Below are 26606 nucleotides of genomic sequence, written 5' to 3'. Positions count from 1 at the left end.
TAAGTAAATTCATAATTGATTGCCAAATATTAAATTAATGACCTGTCAGAATGTCTAATACATTGAAGATTATTAAGAATGATACACTTTATATTTTAAGCAAATAAAACAGGACCCACAAAGGAATGGTAACTCTGAACAACTGAAGGCCCGCCCTACTCTGCCTCTCATTTGTGGTTCAATTTGAGTGTGTAAGCCAATCAGAAGGCGGAATAGAAGTGACATCACACATTGTGTTGTGTTGTGTGTATGGGTCAGGGGGGCAGTCAGACAGATATTTTGTGAAGCCACTAAGGAAATTGGGACTTCCTGAAAGTTCATCTATTGGCCTGTTGTGGCGCTGTCATTGGGCCCAAAAAAACCCATAGCTCCATAGAGGTCCATGTATTTGGGCCCAACTTCATCCTAGACTGTATTACCATAATAAACATGGTCATGAATACTTTCTGCTTCCAGTCACTAGTTCAAAGTCTCATTTCTCATGTCATAATATTCTTTTTGAAAAATCATGGTCCCATTTATTTAAAAAATGACCATAAAGTTGCGTATGTTCTGAGGGGCGTGGCTACAGTCTATGAACGTAGCCTGGGCACCATTTCATTTCGGTATATGATCCGGGCTGGAGCCGGATGATATGCTTACGTCATGTTGTAGGCAATGGTTTGCCTACAACAAACAGGAAGAACAGGCGGCGACAACTTCCTTTTCCCTCTCAATAAAAGCTCTCGCTTACGAGAGCTTTTATTGAGAGGGAAAAGGAAGTTGCCGCCGAAGAGTAAGGGGGGAAGTCCCGCCTCGTTGTCTGGGCCAGCCAATGGCCAGCTGGGCCAAAACATCTAGAAATATGGCGACTTACAGTGCAAGGAATTGCAGGCTTCATTTTACGTCCGTGTTAGATCCGGGGAACGCTTTGTCCATATTTTTTACAGTCTATGGTATGGGTGCGTGTGTTTTGCCCATAGACTGTAAAAAATATGGACAAAGCGTTCCCCGGGTCTAACATGGACGTAAAATGAAGCCTGTTATTCCTGCACTGTAAGTCACCATATGTCTAGATCCGTTTTGGCCCAGCTGGCCATTGGCTGGCCCAGACAACGAGGCGGGACGGCCCCCTTACTCTTCGTTGGTTTTTATTTTGACTGAACGGGGGGTGGCTCCCGATCATAGACTGTAACGGTAGCCACGCCCCTCAGAACGACTTTATGGGATTTTTTTTTTTAATGGGACCATAATCTTCCAAAAAGAATATTATGACATTAGAAATGAGACTTTAAACTAGTGACTGGAAGCAGAAAGTATTCATGACCATGTTTATTAAGGTAATACAGTCTAGGTGAATTTGGGCCCAAATACATGGACTTCTATGGGGCTATGGGTTTTTCTGGGTCCATTGACAGCGCCACAACAGGCCATTATATTAACTTTCAAGAAGTCCCGATTTCCTTAGTGGCTTCACGAAATATCTGTCTGACTGGTTTTGCCCCTACAGTTTTAACCTGAGGCAGTGTAAATGTTTAACATGTTTCCATTTGAGAATAAAATTACATTAAAACAAAAAAAGTATTTTATGTATTTGAAATACAGAAAATACTCAATCTGAAAGTATTTAGATACAAAATACATCTCATTTCTTCCATCCCAGCGAAATACAAATTACAAAATACAAAAAAGTATTTCAAATACGTATTTCAAATACATGTATTTCAAATACTGCCCATCTCTGCACACACACACACACACACACACACACACACGGACGGACGGACGGACACACGGACGGACGGAGTGCAAAACATACTCTCCCCCCATGCCTTCGGCCTGGTGGAGACAATGACATGTTAAACAGGCAGGCAGGCAGGCAGGTTCAAAGGTAAAAAAGAAGAAATAATAAATAAATAAAAATATTGTAATTGAATGGTTAAAAGGGACAGGGTAATTCACCCCCAATCTTTTTTTAACAACAACTATTCTCAATTGAATAATTTACAAACAACTATTCCTTCTGAGAACAAAACCTGGAACTGGTCTCAGATCAGTATTTTAATTCAGAGACACATATTGATGTCTTTCTGAGGGGCAGCGGTGGCTCAGAGTAGAGAGTGGCCGGATGGCAACGGCAAGGTCGCCAGTTCGATCCCGGGCTCCCACAGAGTTGGTGTCAAAGTGTCCTTGAGCAAGACCCTGAAACCCTAATTGCTCCTGATGTGCTGGTTGGTGCCTTGCATGGTTTCCGCCGCCAGCATTATGTGAATGGGTGAATGAATAAAGGCGCTATATAAATGCACCATTTACATTTCTGTTGAGTTAAGAGCTGATCCTGGATCAAGGTCGGTCGGTCTGTCTGCCTGTCTGTCTCTCTCTCTTTCTCTCTCCCTGCATCATTAGCTTGATCCTGCGGCTTTTCTATCTATTCTCGTTTCTCTCCTCTTCACTGCTCTCTCTCTCTGTGTGTGTGTGTGTGTGTGTGTGTGTGTGTGTGTGTGTGTGTGAGCAGCCTACAGGGTCCAGGTGACAGCAGAGTGTCTCTCTCTCTCTGTGTGTGTGAGCAGCCTACAGGGTCCAGGTGACAGCACAGTGCTGCAGTGTCTCTCTCTCTCTCTCTCTCTCTCTCTCTGTGTGTGTGAGCAGCCTACAGGGTCCAGGTGACAGCAGAGTGTCTCTCTCTCTCTGTGTGTGTGAGCAGCCTACAGGGTCCAGGTGACAGCACAGTACTGCAGTGTCTCTCTCTCTCTCTCTCTGTGTGAGCAGCCTACAGGGTCCAGGTGACAGCACAGTACTGCAGTGTCTCTCTCTCTCTCTCTCTGTGTGAGCAGCCTACAGGGTCCAGGTGACAGCACAGTGCTGCAGTCTCTCTCTCTCTCTCTCTCTCTCTCTCTCTGTGTGTGTGAGCAGCCTACAATGTCCAGGTGACAGCACAGTGTAGAATAGATTTATTTTTAGATATGACATTATAGAGTGTATATATTTATATATAGAATGAGAATACAACATATGTGCATATGATATTTGTCTTGGCGTTCGACACACACACACACACACACACACACACACACACACACACACACACACACACACACACACACACACACACACACACACACACACACACACACACACACACACACACACACACACACACACACACACACACACACACACACACACACACACACACAATTGTAAAAAAGGGAGAAAAATAAAAAGACTTGTGTGTTCCCTCTAGTGGCATTGTTCTGCACAACAATCTGTACTTGATTGTATGCCACACACACACACGCACGCACGTGTGCAGTCCATTGCAATTAGTGGACAAATAGTGGAGGTAGTAGACAATTTCAAATACTTAAGTACATATATTGACAGCAAACTCAATTTCAGTGAAAATACTGACCAGATTATTAAAACTTGTAACCAACGCCTCCACCTACTACGCAAGCTCAACTCCTTTAGAGTGAGCAAGCATATCATGGAAACAGTCTATATTAAGAACCTGATAGAGGGAATCTTGACTTTTAACATGGCAATGTGGTATGGCAATCTTAATGTAAAAAGAAGAAGCAAGCTGCAGCGAATAGTGAACCTAGCCTCAAAATCATTGGGATGAGACAGAAACAATTACGTTGTATCTTCGAAAAAATGCTGTCAAGACAGAAAATGACCCCTCTCATCCACTTTGCAGGGAGTTTGAACTACTTCCCTCTGGTAGATGGTACAAAGTACCAAAAGCTAACCGTAACATCTTTAAAAATTCCAACATTCCTAATGCCATTAAGGCACTAAATGTATTTGCCACTGTTGTCCTGCATTTTTGCCATGAAAATAATTGTGTAAGTGTTGTTACTGTTGTTGTTGCTGTTTGTTTTTTACTGTTGTTGAGACCGAAGAAAGATTTCCACATGTGGACAATAAATGAAACTAACTAAGCCAAGTGGTTAAGAAAGTGTTGCTTTACATTGAAATTTGTGATGTATGAATACAGTTTCAACAAAAGCAAGAGCTGTAGCCATTTGAAATAGTCTCGCAAAGGGCATTAAAGGCATTGTAGGAATTCAGCAATCCAGTCACACACACACACACACACACACACACACACACACACACACACACACACACACACACACACACACACACACACACACACACACACACACACACACACACACACACACACACACACACACACACACACACACACACACACACACACACACACACACACACACACACCACACAAACAGACACACAAACTTCATTATTTTTCTGGCCATAGGGTGCCAATTTCAAATTGTGCTACTGTTATCTTCTACAAATACTACTAACATGACTGCAGTTTCTTCCAGCCGTGAGATGTCCCTTTAAGCTCCACTAAATTCTATTGTTAATCTGTTGCCTGGCTATAAAAGAAGACATCAGATACGTTCACATGAATTAGCTCACATGGGTTACGGCTGGAGGCTGTGTTAATATTCCAGCGCTTTGATGTTTCCCAGCATGTGTATACATCACAGAGTAGTACTGATACTACAGGATAATGAGCCTGTGCTACATATAAGTGGCCAGTTGTTGGAACTAAGTACATTTTACATTACTCACAGTACTACTTCTACTCTTACTATACTCTACAATTATTTTAACATTTTTAGTTACTAGCTAGATTTTGATATTGTTATTACAAAACATACATTAACCACTTACAAAACATACATTAACCATATACATTTCGGTCATTTGAAAATAGCAGATCTACAAGCTCGCATTGCGACGCATTTCGCTTGTAGATCTGCTATTTGGAGATGGACACTCTCAGACGATGAAGTAGCAGGCCACACTGTACATTTAAGAACTCAAGTTTAAATATAAGGAGATACAAAGTATCTACCAGTTAGCTACCATGAGTACAGGAATATGCTAATTCACACACACACACACACACACACACACACACACACACACACACACACACACACACACACACACACACACACACACACACACACACACACACACACACACACAGTGCGTGGGTGGCAAGCCCAGCACTGTGAAACATCTTCCATCCTACATGCTTATGTAACTCCTCTCCAGTCACCACTTTACTCTCTCTCTCTCTTCCTCCCCCCATCCCTCATAGAGCACAGCTGTCTCCCGGTGCATCAAAGGAGGCACCCCACAGACCCAGCCTTTACATTCGGAAGCGCTCAGCTGGAAACCTCTGAAAGCCTCAAAACGCTCGACGCTTCGTCGACACTGCCTCGTCTGCCCTTCCATCCGCTGGAGGGAAGGTGTTCAACCGTGGAAAGGAACAAGGTCCTTAGCATGTCACAGAAACCGCAAACCAAACCAGCAACCGCTCATTCACAACCACAAACAATGGAGGACCCGATGAGGACACATCAGGTCCTTGTTTTACCGTTTAACGGTAACCCGGTTGACGGGTTAAACTTTAACCCGTCAACCTTTTGGGTTTGATTTGCGTCATGCCACGGAGCCCAATCTAAAATCCTCAGCGTTAATGTAACTCTGAGAGACTTACAAACCTAGCCTGGCATGGCCAGACTAAAATCACTGCCGTCGGTATACTCTGGAACTTCGTTGTGGAGGATTTATTTCCAAGGTTACAAACAGATTCCATAACGTCACAGCAAAATAAATCTCACTTTGAATAGTGGGCTCTGATTGATTGGTTAGATTGAGTGCCAGACCAATCGCCTCAGGGATCTTTTTTCCTGTGGCAGATTCGTCTGGTTTCCAGGCTATTTCAGACCCGTAAGGGTCCGTTTGAGTTTATTTATTTTATATTTTTAACGGATAACAAATCCTCCCTCTTCCCTTCAGTACCAAAGAGCCACAAAATGCGGCCTTGAAATCATCTTTGACATATTGTTCAACGTTATTCTCGAACACGCTGTGGCACGTCATGCAAAGGAAGGAAGGCGTTTTGTGGCCCTACTCACATTGACGAGCTCTATCTCCCAGATCTTCTTGACCAGCTCCATGGACGTGTAGCCGTTGATGAGGAAGGACTTGGTGTAGTCTCCCAGCTCCAGAGATTCCAGCCACTCGGCCACCGACGTGGGGTTGTTGCCGTCATATCCCACCGGCCGCACCTGCAGGGCACGTACACACATACACACGCACACGAACAGAGTCACCAGACTGATGGGACGAGTGCTTCTCTAGCCTCGGTACCCAGGCTTTTATTTTCGTTCGCATTCGGCTCAAAAAGAAAAGCCTGGGGAAACCCTTTGGAAAATCTGGCATAGATAGCACTCAGATTGGCGAACCAATAGGATGCACCGGCTGTTTTCGACGGCATCCGCCCCTCTAGACCAAAGATCATACGAGGCTACATGGGCAGGCTAGTGGTTCTCAAACGCAGGGCCGGATCTACCATATGGGCACTTTGGGCACGTGCCCAGGGGCCCTTGGGCATCAGGGGCCCCTCAAAAAAAAAAAAAGGGAAAAAAAAGGGGGTTTTTTTGGGGGTTTTTTTGACAGAAAATGTCCCTGCTAATCCGAATGAAATAAATGGTGTCTAAAAAGATTAGTGTTTTAATGTTGCATTTGTTGGTGAGAAGGGCAGCTGAAAAGTGCAAATTGTGTGTGTAAAGCAGCAACAATGCTAGATTGGCTGTCACTCTGGGGGGGGGGGGTAGGCGACTGGAATTAGGCCAATATAACGGCATAAAACTGCCCCAAAACGGCTCCAATAAACAGCAAAAATGTTGCACGCGGGTGAAGGGGGGGCCCTTCGAGCTTCAGTGCCCAGGGGCCCTCAGAGGTGTTAATCCGGCCCTGCTCAAACGTGTTCATGTAAAGGGATATTTCACTTAAAAAATCGGGGACATTTTATCGTCTACTCGGGTTTTTGTGAACACCCCAGATAGTTTTGAAGTTGCTTGAGTATTTCGACAGGGCTTGACGTTAACTTTTTGAGGCACAAGTACATTTCCCAAAAAATGTCACTTGTCCACACACACTTTGTGTGTGTGCGCATGCGTGTGTGTGTGTGTGTGCGTGCGTGTACATGCGTGCAGGCGTGCGTGCATGTGTGTTGTACAGTCAACAGCTTCGTAATGTTCAAGGTGCCTCCGACGAGCAATGAAATCAGTACTTCTCATTAAAGTGGTGTGTGGGTTTGTGGGTGTGTGGATGTGTGGGTGCGTGCGTGGGTGTGTGGGTGTGTGTGTGTGTGTGTGAGAGACAGTTGGGGATAGTGATGGAGACAGCAGATGAGACTACAGAGGGAGAATGTGAAGGGAGGAGGGCTGATGGGAGTTTTAAGTGTTTGGAAAGTTGAACAAGATGAGAGGAGAAAGTGCTGACTGAGTCTCTCTGTGAGAGTTGCTTATCTCTGAACTACGCACGCACGCACGAACCACACACACACACACACACACACACACACACACTCGCACGGACGGTTCTATTGCTGGACTTGTGAGGACATTATAAGATGTTAATGATTACGTTTTTTATATTTGTTGCTGTCGGGAGGAAACCTCCTAACTCCATTTTTGAGGTTTTTGATTGTTATAATTTTTTGGATTATTATTATTATTATTATTTTGCACTGCTAAGTGCCTAAATTGTAAATTGTATAAATGAGAAGAGAAGTTCTGACAGGAGATGAAAGTAACTCTGTCTCTGAACCCACCTCTCAGACAGAGGTGTGTGCACGCACGCGCGCACACACACTCACACTCACACTCACACTCACACTCACACTCACACTCACACTCACACTCACACTCACACTCACACTCACACACACACACACACACACACACACACACACACACACACACACACCCCTCTATTCTTGTGGTATTGATCGTTCTCCCACTTTTCAATCAATCTTTCTCGCCTCGCCTCGGAAGGTACTGTTACTGCATGTGTTCGATTTAAGACATGGACTGTCTGTCCGTCTGTGAACACACAGGCAGACAGACAGTGTGTATTATTGATGGTCTGTCTGTCTGTCTGTGAACACACAGGCAGGCAGACAGACAGTGTGTATTATTGATGGCAGAGTTTCTGTGCTAGTTTCGATCAAGCTGTGATGTACTGTAATGCACTGTAATGCATCTTCCTTCCGTGAGTAACGAATATTATATTGTAGTGCATGAGAGACCCATGGGGTAGGCACGCCTGTAGGCTTCTCCCTTACCCTTTAGAGACCCATGGGGTAGGCACGCCTGTAGGCTTCTCCCTTACCCTTTAGAGACCCATGGGGTAGGCACGCCTGTAGGCTTCTCCCTCACCCTTTTTTGTTGGTTTTAAATATTTTCGATTTTAGCAGTGAGCCCAGTGTCTCTGATGTCATCGACACTGGGCTCACTTACTTCCTGGACTCCCCTATCCACCAAGGAAGCTCTTAGAAGGAAGTGAAGTGGTCACGTGACTGGGCTGCGCCATGACACTTTCATGGACACTTTCATGGGAGCCAAATTCACACCGGTAGTGCAATGAATACATGGCAGTGAATGGAGCCGGCTGGACCAGCTCATAACAAACATTATACATGAACGATTGCGAGCTTTGTCATACAATTGGTTCAGGAATATGAAAGAAGACATAAGTGATATCACACGTTTTTTCCGAGTGGTTGTTTTTCGACTTAATAACTATTTATTTTTATTTAGGTATTTATAGAAGAGCACATAGTAAGTTTTCTGCCTGGGCTGCTCTCTGCTCTTTGAAAAGATAAATCACATTAAGTAGTATGCACATAAAAAAATAAGACAGCCTAAAATAACGTGTTATATATATTATCTTATTTTCCAGAAGCGATCACTTTACAAAAGGTCTCAGTCATTCATAAATAATGTTTGTTCATGAGCTGGTCACTGAGCTCTCATTGGCTCCAGTGCATTCTGCCGAACTTCCGGATGTAGTTTGGCTCCCGTAAAAGTGTCCATGAAAGTGTCATGGCGCAGCCCAGTCACGTGACCACTTCACTTCCTTCTAAGAGCTTCCTTGCTATCCACAAGGAGGAGCAGTGCACCAAAGCATTATGGGAATTGTAGTCCAGGAAGGAAGTGATCCCAGTGTTAATGATATCAGATATCATGTGGTGCGTGTGTGTGCGCGTGCGTGTGTGCATGCGTGAGTGTCATACTGACCCTGGGCAGCAAGCGTATGGCCTGCAGGAGGCGCTGTCTGTGAGCTGAGTTGAGAATGCCGATCTCCAACAGGTCCTGGTCCTCCACCACATTGCTGCCCTGTGAACAACAACAACACACACACATTTAGCAGACGCTCTTAATCCAGAGCGATTTACAGTAAGCAAGAACAACACATGATAATACATACATCTATAAATGCACCGTTTCTCTGTATGTATGTATGTGTGTGTGCGGCTGTAATGCATGTAACTCGAGAACCGTTCGCCCCACCGACTTCAAATTCGACACACACGCTCCACACCCCTGCACAGTGGCTGGTGACGGTCTGTCTGACCCATGCACGGTTGTCCAGAACCGCCACAAAAGGCCTCTGACCGGGCTCTGAACAGGGCCCCTGCTCCATATATGGAGCTGACCTCACAACACTCCATATTTGGGCATGCCCTACACAGAACTCCATATATAGGAATAAGGGACACAGACAGACAGATACAGAAATCTCCATATATGGGCATAAAAGGGACACAGATAGATGGGTGGAACGGGTACTCTGATCATAAGCAAGCTGAGAGCGTTACAATGAAACTAGGAGTATACACTATAGAGCTATATTTAAATGTAAATTACATAGGTTTAGCCTTTGCATACGCCTGTGAGGTCGTCAAGGCTAGTAGTGCAAGTGCTACGGCAAGTGCTATGGGCTAAGATGGAGTCTGAAGAGGTGGGTTTTCAGACTACGGTGGAAAGTTGGGAGTGAGTCTGCAGTTCTGATTGCAATGGGATGTTCGTTCCATAGTTCTGGACGGCAGTTGGCGTACTCCTCCTACCCGTCAAAGTTAAACATTGTGTCTGTGTGTTCCCACCACGGCACTCTGAACATCTGCTTCGTTGTCACAACACACTCAAATTGGACTGAATACTCTAATAACGGTTTTGCAAAAGGTACAGCAGTTACCAACAATGACGATAAAGGGATAATACACAAAAAGCCCTGAGGGTTTGTTCCAATTGTGGTCCTGTGTGTATTCAATTCATCAATACATATGAAGACATACAATAAGATAGGTCAAATAAGAGGTCATGCTGAGATCATCATGCCCATGCCCACTTGGGCCAGACCAGGCCCACCAACTAGCTGTACTCTGTCCTCTACCCTGAGACATCCTACCAGAACCATGAGCAGGGGATGTTAGGTGAGTCCTATAGGTGCACAATAAGAGGAGGGTCTAGGGTTGGGATTTGCTTATCGGATCCAACATCGAGGAGCCTGAATCAGTTCCATCACATCCGAAACCGTTTCAGGAACCAGTCTTATCACACTGTCACAGAGCTGGTATGTGGGTTAGGGTCACACGCTTGCTATATACAATCTGGACACGGCAGCCCATACAGAAAAATCCTATCTGATTGCATTAGGCAACGTTAAATCACTTTAAACTCACTTTGCCACTCGATTTGGCACTCACTTTATGCATGCGCATACCCTCTATAGGCACAAGAGGGACACAGACACACAGACAGATGGTTAAAATGGGTGCTATGGCAACAGATATAATTTACAGGTATTGCATACAAGGGTGAGGTATGCGTTCCCGATTTTCAGTTCTAGTATTTTTTGGTTTTTTAAACAAGCCCATGTTGCTTAGAATAAGCAGACATGGGAACACTGCTGCACACTGTAGCATCTCCACATTGTCTCGCTTTGCGGCACACCTCCACACCACAGCAATGCAACGCTGGAGAAGACACCAACAAAACACAGTACACTTACATAATGTTTTCTAGTTTGATTTGCGTGCATGCACACGCACGCACGCAAGTACGTGTCGTTGCTAGTTTGATTCACAAGCACATGCATGCACACACACACACACGTCACAGTGGTCACACACACACACACACACACACACACAGAAGCCTCATCTGGCGATGTCGTACACAGTATCACCTTTAATTAGTCTGATGGGAGACCTTTAGAGACCTTTAGATGATAGAGAGAGAAAGAGAGAGAGAGAGAGATACATTAATGGTGCAGAGAAAGAGAGAGAGAGAGAGAGAGAGAGAGAGAGAGAGATAGAGAGAGAGAGAGAGAGAGAGAGAGAGAGAGAGGAGAGACAGAGAGAGAGAGAGAGAGAGAGGGGGGAGGGAGGGAGGGAGAGGGGGGAGAGGGGGGAGGGAGGGAGGGAAAGAGAGCGAGCCAGTGATAGAGAGAGAGGGAGAGAGAGAGACAGAAAGATACACTGCAGACAGAGTGATAATGAGAGGAGTGACAGTGAGGAAGCGAGGGGCAAAGGAGCAACAAGGCATGCAGGAAGAGACACACACACTCTCTCTCTCTCTCTCTCACACACACACACACACACACACACACACACACACACACACACACACACACACACACACACACACACACACACACACACACACACACACACACACACACACGTCCCCAAGGTTCGAAACACAATGTGGTCCCTTGACCTTCTGCAGCAGTAAAGACTTATCGATTTACCATTATAACATAGATCAATAGTTCATGGGACAATACGGGGCCATTCATCACATGCAGGTCTTATACGTACAGTATGGATACTATAGGAGACATCATCTCACTCTCTTCCATTCAGAGAGGCTTAAGCTTATTATTTATAGCTACCGGAATTTCCGGACTATAAAGCGCACCTGAATATGAGCCGCACCAGCTACATTTAGGGAAAAAACTAATGTGTGCATATACAAGCCGCACTGGGCAATCTATATAGATAGATTTAGAAGGTCCCCTAGTGGCTGTTAGCAGCTAAAAATCCATAGATTAGCCGCACCGTTGTATATAGGCCACAGGGTTCAAAGCATGGGGAAAAAGTAGCGGCTTATAGTCCGGAAATTACGGTATTTTCACCCAAAGACATTTGGTGTGGAGGAAGTAATAAAAACAAAGCCCTGGGAGACCCCGGTCAGAATTTGAAGTTGACTATCTTTGTCCATGAAGCTCTCACAACCCGACTCCGCCTGATTGCGGCAGCATTGAGTTCACAAGTTCCCTCCTCCTGCCTGCTTCTGGTCTCTCTCAAGCAGAAACGATGAACCAGAAGCTGCGGGACAAAAGTCTGATATCTCCATAATAATTTGGAGTTGTAGTCTTGTTAGGTTGTGTTTACATGTGTGCTGCATGTGGCACAGCCTCAATACGTCATCAGTCTCGTGTTGATGACGCCTCAAGCGGCCGCATATCTCTCCGATCGGCATCTGATCAGAGTACATCGTCTCTGCCCCAGAGGGACCAGGTGGGAGCAGGAGGAACTCACTGCTGCCGCCATCTGGCGGAGTCAGGTTACTCAGAAGATTCCCTTTTATTTCCATGACTTTTCCTAAATATTCGTTTGAAATCATCTGTTTTTATTTGGGTTTTTTTTTCATCTGAAACATTTTCTAAACATGAATTTAGGCATACTTATACCATCTCTGCCTGTACGTTTTTGGTCAAACTGCCCCCTGTCACCCTTTCTGCCCCACGACAGTGAACTTCACACCTCCAGACAGCCCATTGTTCATTTAATGGCTCATTTGCATTTCAGGCCTGTCCAAGCTCACAACACATTGCAAGACACAGCGTTGTATGCTAATGGAGATTTAAAAGACTCTACCCCACTGGGGGAGAAGGTGTCAAAGCGCCTGGAGCTCCAAGGGAGACAGTAGCCAATAATAACATCACAGGAAAATGATAAATGATAAATGAACTGCATGTACAGGTACTGTACATTAACGCCTCCAAAGCACTTTACCAAAGTATTTCACTTACACACACTCACACCCATTTACACACCCTTTCCCACCCATTCACACCCATTCATTCACCCATACATCCATTCACACATCAAAGGCAGAGCGGACCATTGCAAGGCGCCAACCTGTGAGAGCAGTTAGGTGTTCAGTGCTCAAGGACACTTCCAGCAACACCCTTACAGGTCTGTACATTTGAGCGTGCACAAATGCACTTATTGTCTCCACCAGGCCGAAGGCATGGGGGGAGAGTATGTTTTGCACTCCGTCCTTCCGTCCGTGTGTGTGTGTGTGTGTGTGTGTGTGTGTGTCCGTCCGTCCGTGTGTCCGTGAGCAGCTAATCTCGGCCACCGTTAACCCGGTCGATGCCAAGTTTTGCACACACACGATGAACCTCTGCCCCAAAATTTCCAGAACGGCCTGTTATAGCGCCACCAGGAGGCCGCTTTGTGCAAAACAAGTTTTTGCACAGTACACCTACAGATTTTGTCCAAACATCGCGCAAATTGGTACACAGTCTCTCTAGAGCCATTCAACGAAACGGGTCTTTCAGATTTCTCAGACTCCATCCTGATTGGTTAAGATTGGCTTCCAAAGTTCACAGGAGTGCTCAGTTTCAAACAAAATGCTGCAAATCATGAACACATCGCGTGATTTCCGTGAAATGTGCACGCACATTCCCACTAGGCCGAGGAAGAAATGCCACATGAACAATTTCAACTCAGCCTCAAGGTGGCGCTATAACTGGCCGAAAAGTGTTTTTACCTCTAATTTACTTTTGTTGCCCTTTTATCCAACCACCAGATGAAGGCAAGCTGCAATGTCCTACATTCCTATCCTGGTGGAGACCTGTGCCCAGAAGGGCACTTTTTCTAGTTGCATTTATTTAGCTTTTATATGGTCTAAATAATGCAAATCAAGCTGGATTCTTTGAAAAGAAAAAGGTTCAGAATCACTGCCCCTGAGCTGCCAAAAATCTATACCCCAACCCGGTTACTATATTTAGTTCATCAGTCATGTACAGTACAGTACACTAGGTACAGTATACCTGTTCTATGAATAGATCCAATGAACAACCAATCTCCAGAATATATAACATTCAATATCATGGCTCTCATATCATTGTTTAACTACATTTTTAATACCAGTTACCTTCGATACGGGTATGTTTATAAACTTCAAGCTCTGAAGAGACTTGCCAATAAAGAGCATTACAACTGCTGACATTCCATATATTATTTGATAGATTGTACAGCCAGGAGAATGCATCAAACCACTGGTAAATGGAGTTTTAGTCGACAAAATCTACATGTGAAAGACTGAAACGTCGTCAGCGCTGAACCAGGAGAGAGAGAGAGTACATGTGTGTGGGTGTGTGTGTGTTACTGAACCAGTAGTGGGAAACTGAGCGATGGGCAGATGAACATCCAAGGCATGCCAACAGCTTCCCCCTCAAGCTTTAAACTTGTCCACTGTTCTAATTGATGGCTTTGTTTTAAAGCCAGGAAGAGGCTTGGCTCTTAAATTTTGTTGTTGTTGGAAGCCTGCGCGGTCCACACGCACGCACACGCACACACGCCACTACGAAGACATGCTGCTTGTCTGTGATTACTCACTGTTGCAGCACCAAGGACAGCGCTGCTGACAGCAGTCCGCAAGCACGCACGCATGCACACACACACACACACACACACACACACACACACACACACACACACACACACACACACACACACACACACACACACACACACACACACACACACACACACACACACACACACACACACACACAGACTAAACACTCTCTCTTTCCCTCTCTCTCTGTCTCTCTGTCTCTGCAATTGAGAGATTCAACTCTCACTCAGTGAGTCTCTCTCTCTCTCTCTGCTGTCAAACCAGTAGAACAGAACATCAGATATACTTTTCATTTCTGTAGATCCAAAGAACAAGCCTTCAAGCTCCCGCTTTGTTTCAGGGTGAAGCAGCGCTTGTACAGAACACCCCCACCAGAACCTACTACTGTACATCTCCACACCAGAACCTAGTACTGTACAACTCCACACCAGAACCTAGTACTGTACATCTCCACACCAGAACCTAGTACTGTACATCTCCACACCAGAACCTAGTACTGTACAACTACACACCAGAACATAGTACTGTACATCTACACACCAGAACCTAGTACTGTACAACTACACACCAGAACCTAGTACTGTACATCTACACACCAGAACCTAGTACTGTACATCTACACACCAGAACCTAGTACTGTACATCTACACACCAGAACCTAGTACTGTACATCTACACACCAGAACCTAGTACTGTACATCTACACACCAGAACCTACTACTGTACATCTCCACACCAGAACCTAGTACTGTACAACTCCACACCAGAACCTAGTACTGTACATCTACACACCAGAACATAGTACTGTACATCTCCACACCAGAACCTAGTACTGTACATCTCCACACCAGAACCTAGTACTGTACAACTACACACCAGAACATAGTACTGTACATCTACACACCAGAACCTAGTACTGTACAACTACACACCAGAACCTAGTACTGTACATCTACACACCAGAACATAGTACTGTACATCTACACACCAGAACCATTGAACGTGTCGTCTCCAACCAGCTCTCTCTCCATCTCTCACAGAACAACCTGCTGGATCCCAACCAGTCCGGATTCAAGAAGGCCCACTCCACAGAAACTGCCCTGCTGGCAGTCACAGAAGCACTACATGCTGCCCAAGCTGCTTCCCACTCTGCAGTACTGATTCTCCTAGACCTATCAGCAGCATTTGACACAGTGAACCACCAGCTGCTCCTAGACACCCTAGCGGAGCTAGGCATCGGTGGAACGGCACTAAAGTGGTTCTCCTCCTACCTCACCGATCGGACCTACCAGGTTTCCTGGAAAGGTCTACTATCATCCCCCCGAACCCTCCAAACTGGGGTCCCACAGGGATCTGTACTTGGTCCCCTCCTTTTCTCACTGTACACTAAATCCCTTGGCACTATCATCTCTGCTCACAATATATCCTATCACTGCTACGCCGATGACACACAACTGTTCCTATCCTTCCCCCCCTCTGCCACTCAGGTGGAAGAGCGCATCACTGCATGCCTGGCTGACATCTCACAGTGGATGTCCTCCAACCACCTCAAGCTGAACCCAGACAAGACTGAGCTTCTCTTCTTCCCAGCTAAGTCCTGCCCTATGCGGGAGCTAACTATTTCCGTAGACAACGCCCTGGTAACGTCTGTCCCAACAGCCAGGAATCTTGGTGTTGTCCTGGACAGTCAGCTCTCGTTCAAAGCTCACATCACAGCTGTCAGTCACTCGATCATGTAGGTTCACACTCTATAACATACGACGAATTAGACCGTTCCTCACCCAGGAATCAGCCCAGCTCCTAATCCAGACAACAGTCTTGTCAAAACTCGACTATTGTAACTCCCTCCTTACTGGCCTACCAGCATGTGCACTTAAGCCTCTCCAGCTGATCCAAAATGCAGCAGCTCGCTTGGTCTTCAACCAGCCAAAATTCTCACATGTCTCCCCCCTGCTCCGCTCCCTCCACTGGCTCCCGGTCGCTGCCCGCACAGAATACAAAACTCTGATGCTGGCATTCAAAGCAACCAAAGGTATGGCTCCCCCATATCTTACAAGTATGATTGAACCCTACAAACCCTCCCGCGCACTCAGATCAGCCAACGCAGGGAAACTGGAAGTGCCCTCACTAAAAACGCCGGGACAACGCTCCACACGTCCCAAACTCTTCTCCCTTCTGGCTCCAAAACTGTGGAATGCACTTCCCATTGCAGTCAGAACTGCAGCATCACTCCCAATCTTCCGCCGTAGCCTGAAAACCCACCTTTTCAGACTCCATCATGGCCCATAGCACTTACCCTAACCCCTTCGATAGCATTTATGTTGGCTTAGATAGCATTTGACACAGACTTATAGCATGTTATGTAGACAGCACTATAATTGTATTGTATATAGTCATAGCACGCCATAGTACATATGTATAGCATAGTAGTGAATATGTATAGTTTATTATGTATAGTGTATGTATAGTTGTGTATGTATAGTCATATAGATATTCCGCTGTTACCTTCTTAGCTTACGCATGTTTCATGATAAATGCTTTTATGTGATGTATTCCCATGCTTTTGTTCTTGCCTAAATGTAAGTCGCTCTGGATTAAGAGCGTCTGCTAAATGCCTAAATTGTAAATTGTAAATTGTAAATTGTAACCTAGTACTGTACATCTACACACCAGAACATAGTACTGTACATCTACACACCAGAACATAGTACTGTACATCTACACACCAGAACCTAGTACTGTACATCTACACACCAGAACCTAGTACTGTACATCTACACACCAGAACCTAGTACTGTACATCTACACACCAGAACCTACTACTGTACATCTACACACCAGAACCCAGTACTGTACATCTACACACCAGAACATAGTACTGTACATCTACACACCAGAACATAGTACTGTACATCTACACACCAGAACCTAGTACTGTACAACTCCACACCAGAACCTTGTACTGTACATCTCCACACCAGAACCTAGTACTGTACATCTCCACACCAGAACCTTGTACTGTACATCTCCACACCAGAACCTAGTACTGTACAACTCCACACCAGAGCTTTTACCCACCTGTTTCGAATGCCATCAATGCATCGAGGGCATTATAATCTGCTATTTGTCCCCCCCTATCCCAGTGCCCTGGAGTGTCTATTAGCCAAACACGTCCCTGCAGTACAGCTGTCTCCATGGAGCATAAACCATAGCATTCCACATTCTACCCACTACCTGTCAGACAGCAGTCTGGTCCTTGCCAGAGGCTGGCTGGCAGTAAACAATTTCATTCCATTAAGAGCTGTGGAAAGAAATGTTCTTCTTGAGTAACCTTGTGTATAACATTTTAATACAACAGCCGGTCAAACAAACCAAATCAACACAGCTAATCTCTAGAGTAAAACAGCATCCGGTCAAAATGCTCTGTGTTCATTCAACTCGGAACATGCTTTATAATAGACCCCTAAAGGGCTTACTATTCATTTGGTTTTACTCTCAAGCGTTGAATCACCACCGAGGATATTGCCTTTGCCCAGGGCCGTCCTTGCTGTAGGGTAACTGTTGCAATAACCTTGGCTCCCATAAATTATAATGTTTGTAAAGGCTGGATGGAGAGTCCCTTCTTTACACATTCCACATATTAACAGCTATGTCTGGGCCTTAGTAAACAATGGAGGTCAGGGATCACTGCCCCCCCAGGCAAATCAACAGACTGGCCGAGCCATGCACTAGACTACAGCATCAGGCCAGAGCAATGGCTCACAGACGGAGAGGGATTCCAAGGTCGGACTACAGTGGTTCCCGAAGGGGGGGTCCCGGTTCCAGCCAGGGAAGTCCCCTGAAGCTAAATGTGTTCATGGAGTAAAAGTAAGTTTTCAAGTTACATCAAAGTAAGTTTTGGGTGTCTCCGGCACAATATATTTTCAGATGACCTTCACATCAAAACGTTTGAGAAACAATGAAGTAATAGAGCCCTTGAACGGAATGTTTGTGTAGTCTGTCTTCCAACATGGCTTCCTATATTACGTACAGAAGAAACCATTTCAGGGCATTTTCTCTGTTCAACAATTGTGGTTTGAAATGGTCATTAACTTCTTCAAATATCTTCATTTACTTTTCAATGACACATCAAAGCTCACATTCTGTACTGGCATTATGTAAAAAGCTGAAAAAATTACTGTGGGCCGCATTGTGAGTCAAACAATTGTATATTATGGCAATTGAAGAGACCAAGGTTGGTGTTCATGTTATGATCAATACTATACAAACAAAAAATATATAATGAAATATAGTACAATAGTGTGGTGTCTTGATATTGGGTCGTAATTCTGTGTGTTTCTACTGTTTTAGCTGCTCTACAACTGCACAGCCGCAGTGGTGAAAAGTAACTAAGTACATTTACCTAAGTAGGCTAATGAAGGGATATTAAAGGGATATTTCACTTTCACCCCCCCCCCCCTCCTATGCAAACCCATTTGTAACTTCAAACTCCATTTTAAGCATGATAGATTCGGCGAAAAAACCCTAGTCCTCCATAAGGGGCGAGCTCCAAAAGTGGTCTTTGGTATCCCACTCTACAAAAAGTGATGGATTTTGTCCTGTGGTCTGGGGGTCTGTGATGTTCACAAAAGCCTGAGTAATTGATAAAATGACCAAAAGTTTTTTTGAAAGTGAAACTTTGGGTGGCAAAAAACACATTTTGATGGCAATATTGTTTTACAAAAGTTACTAATTTACTCAAATGTACTAAACTAATTGCCAGACGTACTTTTACTGTGGCAGTTCACCCTGCCACTGAGACTGAAGATAACCAACAGAGTTTGAATTTGCAGAAAATGAGTTTAGTTTGACATTATTTATTGTGTATTTGTTGATTGATAATTGATTGTTGACTTCATTGAAGGGAGCAACTACTGTGGGGTATGGGGAACATGCCAACAGTGGGAGGGTTTGTTTAGAGAACTCTTTAATCATATTATGTGGATAATTTATAGTATTATGTGACACTAAAATATGTTATGAATTGTGATGTCTCTGGACATTGGGAATGCACTGGTATACTGGTATGATTGTGGAATCAATTGCACTGGTATGATTGTGGAATCAATCCAGGGTTGGTTTGGTCCATGGGAGGGGCCTAGCCTTTATAAGGAGCACCTGCCACTGCCCGGGCAATCAATGTAGGATTGCACAGGGTGCAGAGCTGACCTTGATAGCGCCAACCTGGCCAGTGGGCTGTATATAGTACTTATTTTTTGTATGCTGTTTGTTGGAACGACCCTTTCATGTGAACTCTGCAAGGTGAATAAAAATCGTATTGATTGTGCATCAAAAGACTTGGTTTTTCAGTACTTTTCACTATTTTTGAGCTGGTTCAGTGCCATTTTTGGGCCCACACTACTTTCACACTAGGACAAAGTGTGACATTTACTCAAGTTAAAAATGTGAGTAACACCACTGGAAATTAGACATTTTCTGGTTACCACAATCATTCCATGCAGGCCCCCATTAGAGAAACATAAACAGCTTTATAATGTTTGATTGCCACCCCCCACCCCCCCTCTTTCTATCTCTCACCATTATGTCACTTATTTCAATAGGTTTCTTCAGTATCTGCTCTATATCAAGAGGAAGTTGAGCAGGAATAAAGGGATAAATGACTCTTCTTATATCGTTGCTGTTAGCTCCATGCATGGTTTAACTTTTTTTGTGTTTTTCTTTGTAAATGAACGCCCTACTACAGCTTCACACGGAAGCATCAGAAGTGGCAGATTGTCAAGCTCAAAAACTTGTGCTTGTAGATCTGCTACGACATAATATGAGGTGTGTGTGTGTGTGTGTGTGTGTCCGACGGAGACGATGATTCACAAGTCTTGAGATTGCTGACGAGGTAGAACAGCAGGAACCGAAAACAAAAGCTAGATTCTTCATGACTGCCTGAATTATTTATTTGATGTAAATTAGCTACTTCCTTGCTTTGTTTACCAATGAGCTGAAAAGTCTACATCTATTTGTGGTACCCAAGCAAAAAAAGCAAGGCAGTGATGGCGATGCTGCCCGTTGTACGAGGGTGTGTGTTTGCTTACCCTCAGCATACTGTACATTATTAAATACCTAGCAATCAGAAAGCAATACAGCAACGGCATACAAACTGACTACCCATAGCGCTGGAAAGGGGGAAGTGTTTTAGCGCATATACTGTAGTCATGTCAACAGAATTGCTGCTGCTGTCAGCGTAATACAAATTCACTGTTCATGACAACACAACAGCGCCCCAGTCATGAACCACTTGAACCCCATATATACTGAGTTGACCTCCTCAAAGTGGGCTCCAGGGGAACCCCAGGGGTCCTTGAGGTGCTTTTAAAAGCTTTTAATAAAGAAATCAATTTTCAAAAATAGCTATTGTCTGTGTTCTGCATTATTAGGTATAATACAAGCCATTTTCTCTAGTGTTCTACATTTATACTTGTAGGCCTACTGTCGGTGCAGTAGTAGCCTACTGTAGGATATAATAGTGCTTAAAGGACCACTTTTCAACCTATCTTCATACAATAGGTCCTCACTAATAATCATGAAAAAAGGACGCAATTTCTTTCTACTCTGTCTGTGTCTCATATAGGGGCTGTGGGCAGTTCAGAAACCGTCTTCCTGTGACATCATCGATGGGGAATACAAGCTAATAAAAACTGCAGGCTTTCTAGTCCTGAAAAGTTGCAATGCGAAAATGGAAGCCATCGTTCCCACGATAATGGAAATCTAAACATTTTTGTAAAATAAATCTTGCTTAAAAAATAATCTGCCTAATGATGATGTCACTGGAAGACGGTTTCTAAACTGCCCACAGCCCTCCTATAAGACACAGACTGAGTAGAAAAAAATCGTGCCATTTTATCATGATTATTAGTGAGGACCTATTATATGAAGATAGGTTGAAAAGTGGTGAAGTGGTCCTTTAAGTGATTAATTAGACTAATTTAATTATTCAACTATACAAAATTATGTGTGTCGATTCATGGACATACAGTCTAAAAAAATCTCATCTCAATTATTTGATGAATTGGAAAACACAATCAAATTGTCGATCAAATTAAAACCCATTCTGGGCGGGAACACCTTTTGGTGTTTTAACTAAGCATTATGTTATACTTTAGCTATTTTAGAAAAATCGTAAAAATGCGGCACAAATCTTTGAATATATATTCTTTCAGAGCGAACGTTTAAAAAAAACAAACCTAAATGGGTTAAATAATGCCAAGAAAATAATTGATAGTGGTAGCCGTACTCTGTTCTCAGCATCTCGTGGTTTGTCTCTCGCTTCATTGATAAGCCGTCTGTGTTCGGCCCTGCCCTCCGCTTCCTCTCAGCCCTGCCGTCGGCTTTTCTCCGACAAACATGTTGTTTTTCAGTCCTACTACTACACTCCCTGTTCAGCAGAGAGAGCAGGGATAAGGAAGGCAGTCGGGAACCTCTCGACGCGTACGTGTCAGAACCTCCATGTGGCATGCATGAGATTTCTTATTTGGAGATGAGCAATTTACGGGAGGATTTGGAGGCGCTGCAAACGCGGGATTAGAGGTCCATTTTTAAATTAACCCCCCTGCAGTGCACCTGGAAACGTGGCTATCAACAGCACTCCTTTCTATATTAGCAGGATATATTATTGTTTGCCTTCACCTCACCGCCCTTCTTCTTCTCTCTCTCTTCTCTCTCTCTCTCTCTCTGCTGTCTGAATCTCTCTCAAACCATTTGTCAACAAGTACACTCGCTGAATCACAAATGGAGTCACAAACTGCTGCAGCCTTTTCACATTCCAGCGGTATAATCCCTTCTTCCATTTGCCGTTTGCTCAAATCAATCTTCATCTCTTCGCTCCCGTCTCCAACTCCTTTGACAATTCCGCTCACACTCCTCCTAAGTGTGGAGTTTAATGCGCAGCAACCTTTATGGCGGTGGGAGTGTTTTGGAAGATTGAGGGTAATGACCTGGCGCTAAAGAGGGGGCAATGGGACGTCGTTATTAGAGGACTTAGCAAGGTGAATGAGCTCCCTTAAAGAGGCTGCATGCGGGTGCTTACGTCCTCTCCGTCAGTGGTTTCCAAACTGGGGATCGGGACCCCCACGTCATTTTTTGGGGGGTGGGGTCCCCAGGTGACAGGGAAGTAAGCCTTGTTGAGCCATGAGACAGGGCAGGAGCCTATCTTCTATTTCTGTACGAGAGGCAGCTAGATGTACAAGTACACCCCCTGGACATGATGCTAGTATGTCAGTCCCTACGAGATGACAGTGAAGTGACAATTCAATAAGAAAAGAAAGAAAAGAAAAAAGACCATTAGTGAATCAAACATAATCAACAACCATAGAAAAAAAATAAAACATTTGCCAAATTGTCAAATAATCTAACAGTCAAAAGTTGTGAAATAAGCCTATTTTATAAGCTCACAATGCCTCACAACTCGAGGCACTGTGAGCTTGTGAGCTTGCAGATCGGCTACTCTTGACATTTTCCGAAAAGTTACTGTTTTGGACATACTTATGAGGTATTGAGGTGTCTACCGACAGAGACGAAATGTACCTTTACCACTGTTAATTCTAGTCTAACATACATCTCAGCTCTCTCTCTATATATCTCCCTCTCTCTCACCCTCTATCCCTCTCTCTCTCTCTCTCTCTCTCTCACGATGGAATGTCATCTTTGTCATCTCGTGTCCTTCATAATAACTGATCGAGTGTCACACATTAATGCAGTGCGTCTCCACGGCGTCTCCCTGACCGTCAATCAAGCATGTCCTCTGGCTGGTGACAGGCCACGCCTACTCCAAATGACCAGCACTGTCTGTCAAGAAATCGTAATGTGATCATCAAGGTACAGTAGATCAGAATGAGAAGCGTATGCGTGCGTGTACTTGGATTACTGTATTTGTGAGCTCCAACTGTCCCCACAAGTATAGTAGAATTTGAGAAATATGACATTGCGACCATTTCAAGGTCCTCACAAGCTAAACTTATTAACTCATTGCCTACACACACGTGCAGTCTGCGCACACACACACACACACACACACACACACACACACACACACACACACACACACACACACACACACACACACACACACACACACACACACACACACGCACACACACACACACACACACACACACACACACACACACACACACACACACACACACAGAGCCTCTAAACTGTCATCATAGACATGATAGATCATCAGGTTTGAGGCCACATTAATTTGGCGTTCCATTAACCTGACATGGTGGTGACTTATTAGAAGGGCTTGATGTGCTTCTGCTGCCGCTGCAGTGATACGGTTTGTGTCAATGTGGCGTAGACGATATAGCGGATAATAAATTAACCCATTCCGACCTGAGATCAGATTCATACGAGGTTTCCGCCGGACACACACTGGTCCTGATGAACCCATTCTGACCTGAGATCAGATTCTAAAAATGTCAGTCGCTCTTCGATTTTTCAAAAATAGCAGACCTACAAGCTCGTATCGCGCCACTCGGTGGCGCGATATGAGCTTGTAGATCTGCTATTTTTCAATAGCTAAAGCATAACATGATGCCGACACCAAAATGGGTGCCCGGTCAGAATGGGTTAATAATACATGTTGGAAATGCAAAGAAGAAATTGGAACATAGGCATATGATTTGAGAGTGTCGCATAGTGTAGTGGTTCCCAAACCTTTCCATGTCAAGGAACCCAAAATTGACACTAATTAGAGAACAATCTCATGGCTCTAGCAGTGGTTCTCAACCCGTTTAATTTCAAGGACACCCAGTTTGACATGCGTTAGTCTACAGACCCCCATTGAATGGCATTTCTATCTCTGGGACCCCAATTTATAGTGTAAAATCAATGTTAATTTAACTCTGAGAGTGTACAAATGGAACCAAATGGACCCTACAGAGTAGACCCATAAGGTATAGTGTACCCTTTCTGGTCTAGTGTAGGCCATTTATTTACCATTTTCATTGGTCAACTGTTAAGCGCTCACAACGTGTCCTATTGTGACGTGTCGTGAGCTTGTAGATCAGCTACTTCTACTACTGTTCGCTGCCTGTATATATCATAGTTTTACTGAGGTTATGGGTTAGGCATGGTTTCACTGAGGTTAGTTAGACATATAAGTGGCAAAGTGAGTTTAACGTTGTTTAATGCATGGGTTTTCAACAGGTGGTCCGTGAAGTCAACACTGGTGGTCCGTGAAGGTGTTGCATGTGGTCCCTGACCATGCATTTAGTAATGTAGGAAAGTGATTTTTTTCGTATTTGAATTTATTGTATTGACCACAAGTTGAGAAACAATGCAGTAAATAATCTGGTGACAATAATGACGCATCGATGTTGTCAGTTACTGGGAAGACGGATGTCAAGAACTTCCACAGAAAAGTGAGTTAGAATCTCAAGCGAAACCGTACCGGATTGCCTGGTTGAGTCACCATTATAAGGAAATGTGCCCATAATGAATCGCAAGTCTCTGCTTACTGAGTCATAGAATAAGTTACAACTAGAAAAAGTGCCCTTCCGGGCACAGGTCTCCACCAGGTTATCCACAGATCCGTGCAGTTAGAGGTAAAAACACTTTTCGGCCAGTTATAGCGCCACCTTGAGGCTGAGTTGAAATTGTTCATGTGGCATTTCGTCCTCGGCCTAGTGGGAATGTGGGTGCACAATTTCACGGAAATCACGCGATGTGTTCATGATTTGCAGCATTTTGTTTGAAACTGAGCACTCCTGTGAACTTTGGAAGCCAATCTTAACCAATCAGGATGGAGTCTGATAAATCTGAAAGACCCGTTTCGTTGAATGGCTCTAGAGAGACTGTGTACCAATTTGCGTGATGTTTGGACAAAATCTGTAGGTGTACTGTGCAAAAACTTGTTTTGCACAAAGCGGCCTCCTGGTGGCGCTATAACAGGCCGTTCTGGAAAGTTTGGGGCAGAGGTTCATGGTTGGCATCCAGGGAGTGTGTGTGCAAAATATGGCATCGACCGGGTTAACGGTGGCCGAGATTAGCTGTTCACGGACACACGGACACACAAACGGACGGACGGACACGCGGACGGACGGAGTGCAAAACATACTCTCCCCACATGCCTTCGGCCTGGTGGAGACAATGAACAGCAACATGAGTTTAATATGGAAGGTTAATTTCTTTCCCCCACACCACAACCATATCCCCCCTCCCAACACAACAATGGTCCCCAGGTTGATTTTCAGTCAGGGTGGTGGTCCCCAGGTTGATTCTCAGTCAGGGTGGTGGTCCCTGGTTCATACTCAGTTGAAAACCCCTGGTTTAATGGCATCAGGTAGGACTTTTCTGTTTGGATGTATGGGCTGTCAATGCCAGAAAGTAGTTTTTTGCCACTCAGTAGGCGTCCCCGAATAACGTCCGGGTATGGTGATGACGTCACGCACATACCCTCTATACTACTAACCCTATACCGGAGTAAAACTATAATCCATAACCAGAGCTAGATCTGCTATTTCCAGAGCGAAAATGGAAAACTCACTATAGTATGGAGCCATGAGGGCCCTTGCTCAACAACAACGCATGATGTTCAAGTGGTGAATAAGAGCCAGCTGAATGTTTGCTTGTGTCCAGACTAGAGCAGTGGTGAACAGCCAGGTCATTATGTAAAAATGTAACACGCACGCATTCGGTGGGCGGACAGGACAATGGCCGAAGTGAATCACATTCCATGAAGAGGTAAATGAGATGGAACAGAGGACAGTGGTTCAACAGTCACTGGTTCTAGCACACTCCAGAACCTATTAAACTATTAGGGTCATCAATGCGCACACAAGTGCACTTAACGAGAGAGAGAGAGAGAGAGAGAGAGAGAGAGCTTTTCCCACTGAACTAGGTTCATAAACAATCGACATATTGTACGGTACCCAATCACACACATACAGGTGACCAGTTGTCTCTGTGTGTGTGTGTGTTGTAACGGTCACCGGGAAAACATCGACTCAAAAAGAGCACACGCCTTGCTAACATATAACTAAAAGTCTGCAAATATTTTAAGTG

The 26606-nt window shown here is 44.5% G+C and overlaps 1 protein-coding gene across 1 annotated transcript in view; it reads right to left on the bottom strand.

The window, feature by feature from the left end:
- anks1b (ankyrin repeat and sterile alpha motif domain containing 1B) overlaps nucleotides 1–26606 on the bottom strand; it is a 295647-nt gene that overhangs the window by 59281 nt on the left and 209760 nt on the right. Inside the window, 2 exon segments of the mRNA XM_083758106.1 lie at nucleotides 5955–6107; nucleotides 9126–9224. Coding sequence (XP_083614232.1) covers nucleotides 5955–6107; nucleotides 9126–9224 — 252 coding nt within the window.

Source organism: Protomyctophum parallelum, assembly GCF_964188405.1.
Source record: "Protomyctophum parallelum genome assembly, chromosome: 22".
Taxonomy (NCBI): Eukaryota; Metazoa; Chordata; class Actinopteri; order Myctophiformes; family Myctophidae; genus Protomyctophum; species Protomyctophum parallelum.
Note: the sequence above shows the minus strand (reverse complement) of the source record. Positions and strands in the feature narration are given on the sequence as shown.